At 45.5% G+C, this 6,082-nt stretch overlaps 1 protein-coding gene across 1 annotated transcript; it reads right to left on the bottom strand.

The window, feature by feature from the left end:
• Positions 1–534: 534 nt before the first annotated feature.
• Positions 535–1,557, bottom strand: LOC102451623 (trace amine-associated receptor 7a-like). The gene has a single exon (XM_075923165.1). It carries the CDS (start codon positions 1,555–1,557, stop codon positions 535–537), a length of 1,023 nt encoding a protein of 340 aa, XP_075779280.1.
• Positions 1,558–6,082: the final 4,525 nt, after the last annotated feature.

A 6,082-nucleotide genomic window follows, 5' to 3' on the forward strand; every position in this document is an offset into this window, starting at 1 on the left:
TTTTAAAAAACTCTGAAAGAGTTAAAGATCCATCTCCCTTTGGAATTTGATTTTCATTAAATCTGATATTTGATATGCATTAAATGAAAGTAATAATATTAATTCCATATGATTGTTGAACAGTTTATTTCATTAGTATAAGAAAAGCACATTAATATATGAGTATAAAATATCAATATTTATGTTACCAATTTAGTAAATACTGATGCTGTATATTCTAGATTTAAAAGTTACGGTTTCCTACTCAGTACTATTTTTTTTGTTTTTTGTTTTTGTTGAACTCTGAATAGCCATTTTATCTTCTCAGTCAATCAATTACCACCAACAGACATTGTTCTGGTATTGTTTCATAGCATAATTTAGTATTCAATTATCAGCATGTGTAAATAAATTGTCCTGTTATCATGTGATAAACCTGTTCTCACAATGATACACAATATAAAATCAAGGAAATATGCACCCGGATATTATAAAAAAAAGGATGATGACTATGAAATATGATGAGAGTAGATCTATTCAGGACTGGACAGGTTTTCACTCTGGAAATAAATTCATTGTTGAACAGTCAAGCCAGAGGATTTTACAGCTCACAATTACTTTAATTGCTTTTCGAAACCAAGGATAAAAGAGAGAGTAAATCAAAGGATTAATGGCAGAGTTGGAATAAGTAAACCAAACCACAATGTCAAAGACAAGGGGTGGAATTATGAAGTTAAAAAAAGCATCAGTCATTACAGTTATAGAATAAGGTGTCCACAATACCAAGAAAGCTATCACAGCTATACCAAGGATTTTAGCAGCTTTCCTCTCTCTTTTAGCAACTCTGTCACTGTAATTTTCAGATGACTGGGTGTTGTTCATTGTTTCTATCACTCTAGCTTGTCTTTTAACCACAGCAAAGATCCTACTGTAAAGTGCTATCATTGTGAAAAAAGGTATTATAAAAAGGACAGCAGATACAACCACCCATGTTTTATTGTAGACAAGCTGACAGCTCCCTACACAAGAGAGGGCATTTGTAAATTCTTCTATCCCTACATCATTAGCCCCAGAGAAGACAATAGAAAAAGTGTATACAAATGAAATTGTCCAGGCAACAGCTATAAACATGCCTGAAACAGGTACTGTGAACTTGATAGGGTAAATCAAAGGATCAGTGACAGCAACATATCGATCAATAGAGATGAAACACAAGTGAAATATTGATGAATAACAAAAAGATGCATCTAAACAACTGTGGAATCTACAGAATGTGTCCCCAAAATACCAACATGTTTCAACAGATCTTATACTGCTGAAGGGCAGCACAGTCAGACCCAAACAAAAATCCGCACATGCCAAGGAAGCAACCAAAAAATTTGTAGGCGAGTGAAGCTGTTTGAAATAGGCAATTGAAATGATTACCATGAAGTTTCCAACTAGAGTAAGAATTGTCAGCAAACAAAGCACAACATACAAAGTTATCCGGATTCCAGAAGAAAATGGTGTTTTATAGCAAGAGCCATTAATATTCTCAAAGCAGTATTGTACTTCGTTTGGAAGAAGTGCTGAAGTCATGTTGTGCTTTTGTGGTTAACTATCCCAATCTGTTCAGTGTTCACACTTGTGTACCAATGATCGTGGTGACAGTGGCTGGCCTAAGCTCTTCCAATGTTAAGTCTTTCTGAAAAAGAGAATTAAAGTTGACATGAGTAAGAGAACAATAATTCCAAAGTGTTGCATTATGTCCATTTATGTATTGAAAACGTATATTAAAATAAGCAGTAAATTATAGATCATTGCAAAATATGTTGTGAATACATCTTTCTGTGATGTTTTAAAATAAGCAAACAAGTAGTAAAAAACTACTTTATAAATTAAAATCTTTCTCCTCTGGTAGAGTATATCATTTGTTTTTACCTGTTCCTTTTTATTTGTTTAAATTTCCGTGGTTTCTGATCTTTCTGTCTTAGTCAATTGCAAAGCTCCCATTGACCTCACAGTAGTTGGATGAACTCAGCCTGCCTCATCTTTTGAAGAGCTTTTCTTCATATATAACTCTGGATTTATATTTGAATAACTGGCACAAGAAATACATCCTGTCAGTGGTGCTTCATTCTCAGAACTGTCTTAACAAAGTTAATGACTAAGTACTTGCATGCTGGTCTCTCAAAAATGAGGGGCGGGCTGAGGGAAAACCAGCAAACACCAGGGAAATTTAGTGATCACCCTGTAAAGTGAAATCCCTCTGGTAAAAGGTGTAAAATACTGAGAGATGTATAGAGTCTGAAAAACATCATTAAGCAAACTACTTTGATTCATCACAAAACAGGTGTTTACTGTCATTCACATGGTTGACTGATGTCTCATTATAAGATACTTTTATTTTGTGAAGGCAATTTTCACTGGCTCCTACAGGAATCTTGCAGTAGGATATCTCACACACTGACACTCTCTCTCTTCCTCTCTTTCTTTCTTTCTCTTTCATATTTTATGATTTTTTTCTACATAGGCCAAACTTACTCCAGAGCTAAGACTAGAGCAAAGATGCAACAGCTTGTCTCATCCTGCTGTGGTGCAATGCAGCCCCCAGTTCAATTAGGTCAGCCCTAAATTGCCCTCTAGCATCCATGGCTTCTAGGTTTTGCAATAGCCAGAATGCAGAACTACCTTAGCTACATCTGTCCAGATTGCTATTATGCCTCCTCCCCTCTCTTGCCTACTCCCATCTGGCTTGAGAATTTCCGTTGTCACATGGTATTCTGTAAAACTGGTAGAGCAAACTCTGAACCTTGCAGGGGTCACGTGCCTGGGAGGCAATTTGCTAGGGGTACCATTCTGTGCTGGTGTGGGCAAAGGAACTGCATGGCAGATATGGTTTCAGTTCGCTCTTCCTAAATGAGTTTGAGTAGCTAGAGAAAGGTAGTTGAGATAACACTTCCATTCCAAACCTATATTTTCCATGGCTTGTAGGCTTCTCAAAAAGGCAGGTTGACACTTTATTGGCGTTCAGTCCCTTATGACTGGCCCTACACAAGCAGCTTATGTCAGTATATTTACATTGCTCAGGGGGGTGAAAAATTCCTACTCAGGAGCACATCACTTAAAGCAACTTCACCTGTAGTGTGGATAATGCTAGTTCGATAAGGAGATTCTCCTGTCAACCTAGCTACTGCCTCCTGAGAAGGCAGATTACCTATGCAAATGGAAGAACCCCTCCTGCTGGCATTGGTAGTGTCTTCTCTGAAGTGTGACAGCTACTAAGCTGCAGAGGTGCCCCTGTAGCAGTTTATGTGTAAACAAGCTGTAAGAGCGCTTATGTCTCTGGCATAAGTTAACACAGCTAAAGGCACAGGACTGGCACAGGCTCAGACAGCCACAACCAGCTGAGAACATGTCTGTCCTCTCAATGTTCAAGGGAACTGTACCCATATCTCGCCACTGTGGCACCCATTCTAGGGCTACGTCTACACTGCAGGCTTCTTGAGGAAGAACTTTTTGCGGAAGAGATTTTCCACAGAAAGCTCTTGCACAAGAGAGCGTCCACACTACAAGTGCTTTTGCACAAGAAAGAGTGTCCACACTGCACCATACCTTGTCATGCAGGTATGGTGCTCTTGGGCTGCAGTCCCACAAAGGGGGGGGAGTACTTGACAGGGGAACCCTCGTGAAAGGGGGGAGTAGACTGAGGGTGGGTGGGACGGTGGGGAAGCCCCATCCTCGGGTGGTTCTGCAGTCTCTCCCTCACAGAGCCCTACAGGGAGGCGGGATTCATAGGGGGTGGTTCCTGAGTGTTTGTGGGAGGGAAGGGGATAGGGCTGGGGAACCACCCGCGGGTCCTGGAACACTCTTTGGGTATGTCTACACTACCCCGCTAGTTCGAACTAGCGGGGTAATGTCTGCATACCGCACTTGCTAATGAAGCCCGGGATTTGAATTTCCCGGGCTTCATTAGCATAAGCGGGGAGCCGCCATTTTTAAATCCCCGCTGCTTCGAACCCCGTGCAGCGCGGCTACACGGGGCTCGAACTAGGTAGTTCGGACTAGGGTGCCTATTCCGAACTACCGGTACACCTCGTTTCACGAGGAGTAACGGTAGTTCGGAATAGGAACCTAGTCCGAACTACCTAGTTCGAGCCCCGTGTAGCCGCGCTGCACGGGGTTCGAAGCAGCGGGGATTTAAAAATGGCGGCTCCCTGCTTATGCTAATGAAGCCCGGGAAATTCAAATCCCGGGCTTCATTAGCAAGTGCGGTATGCATACATTACCCCGCTAGTTCGAACTAGGAGGGTAGTGTAGACATACCCTTTGATTCTTTGTTTTGTTTGTTTGTCTCCTTTCAGCAGTGAGGGCCATCAACACCATCCGGCTGCGCAGGGTCATCCACTTGGGAGACGTGGGCCCCATCATCACTGCTTTGCGACCATGGACTTCCTCAACTCTGGGCAGAAGGAAAGCGGGGGGAGGGCAGCTATTGATGTCACTTGCATCCTCATCTGGGCCCCTGACCACCGGGAATCACAATACATGAACCGGAAGAGATACTTTTCAATGGTGCTGCAGGCCCTGGTCGACCACCGCAGCCAATTCTCAGACATCTTCATCGGCTGGTCTGGGAAGGCTCATGACACTGATGTCTTCAGAAACTCCAGCCTTTTCCACAAATTGGAAACAGGCACTTTCTTCCCTGAGTGCAGCATCAGGGTCAGGGACTTCGAGATGTCACTGTGCATCATGGGGGATACAGCCTACCCCCTAATTCAGTGGCTAATGAAGCTTTATACCGGCTACTTTGACCCCAGCAGGGACCACTTCAATGCCCACCTGGGCAGGGCCCGCATGCAGGCGGAGTGCGCCATTAGGCATCTGAAGGTGAGGTTCAGGTACCTCCTAACCCGCCTGGATGTGGGGGAGCAGAACATCCCTAGGTGGTGTCTGCATGTTGTGTGCTCTACAACATAGTGGAGAGGAAGAGGGAGACCATCCTTCCATGAGGCTGGCTGGGAGGGAAGGACCTTTGAGTAGCCATACACAGCTGCAATCCACCAGGCCCATCAGGCAGGGACGTGCATCCAGGAGTCCCTGAGGAAGAATTTATCACAAGGGCCCCAGTGACACCCTCCCCAGGACCTCCCCACTTAGGTCCTGTGCCTTTCCCCTCTCTGCCTTTCCTCCAACAAGCCCTCCCTTCCCTCCTCCATCCCTTTCCCCTGCAGACACAATAAAAATAACTCTGTTTGGTTTATAAAAACAGAACTGTGTTGTGATTTATTTGGGGTAGAAGTAACCCGGGAGAAGGTGGGATGAGAACCTGGAAATGGGGAGGGGAGAGAAGGGGGGCTGAGAACCTTGGAGGGGGAGGAGAGGCTCAGGGCTGGGTCTCAGAGTGGTGTGCGGCTCGGGTGCTTCCTTGTGTGCAGAAACCTCAGCAACCTCGGGGGTGGGGGGCCTGGGGATGCTATGAGGATAAGAAGGAAGGGGGGGCAGAGTAGGAGCTCGCATGGAGGGGGGAGCAGGAGCTTGCATGGGGAGGGTGGGGGTTGGCATGGGAGGGGGAACAGGACCAGTAACTGGAACTGACGCTGGAACAGGAGCTGGCTCTGGGTAGGTCAGGAGATCCTGGACGGTTGCACACATGTTTTGTCCCTGCTGCAGCTGCTCTGTCCTCGTCTCTCTCCAACACTGCATGTCATCCCGGACCTTCTGGGCCAGCATCTCCTGAATGTGCCAGAGGATGGAGATGTGCTCCCTCCCTCAGGTCCTCCTGGGCCCTCCAGCACCTGCGGCTCTGTTGGGGTAGGGTGGCTGTTTGGGTAGCGTGGCCCACCCCACTGTCTGGGTCTGGCTGTGGACAATAAAGAGAGATGGTCAGTCATTCCTGGAGACACTCCCCCTGAGGACTTGCCTTCATCTGTGAGCTGAGACAAACAGTTCCCAGGACAGAGAAAAGTGATGTCCTGGGAGCAAGGCCATGTGTGGCTTGGACATTGGCCTTCTCTTACAGGAGCCCAGACGTCTACAGAAGACCATGTTTCCTGTCCTAGCCCCATGGACAAGCAGGAATGGGACTTTGCTGGCTGCACTGAGATCCAAAGGCTGGGAA

This window comes from Pelodiscus sinensis, chromosome 3 (genome assembly GCF_049634645.1).
Source record: "Pelodiscus sinensis isolate JC-2024 chromosome 3, ASM4963464v1, whole genome shotgun sequence".
NCBI classification, from domain to species: domain Eukaryota; kingdom Metazoa; phylum Chordata; order Testudines; family Trionychidae; genus Pelodiscus; species Pelodiscus sinensis.

Excerpts from the sequence above, each read along its gene's own strand:
- LOC102451623 (XM_075923165.1), bottom strand. The coding sequence starts at position 1,557 with ATGACTTCAGCACTTCTTCCAAACGAAGTACAATACTGCTTTGAGAAT.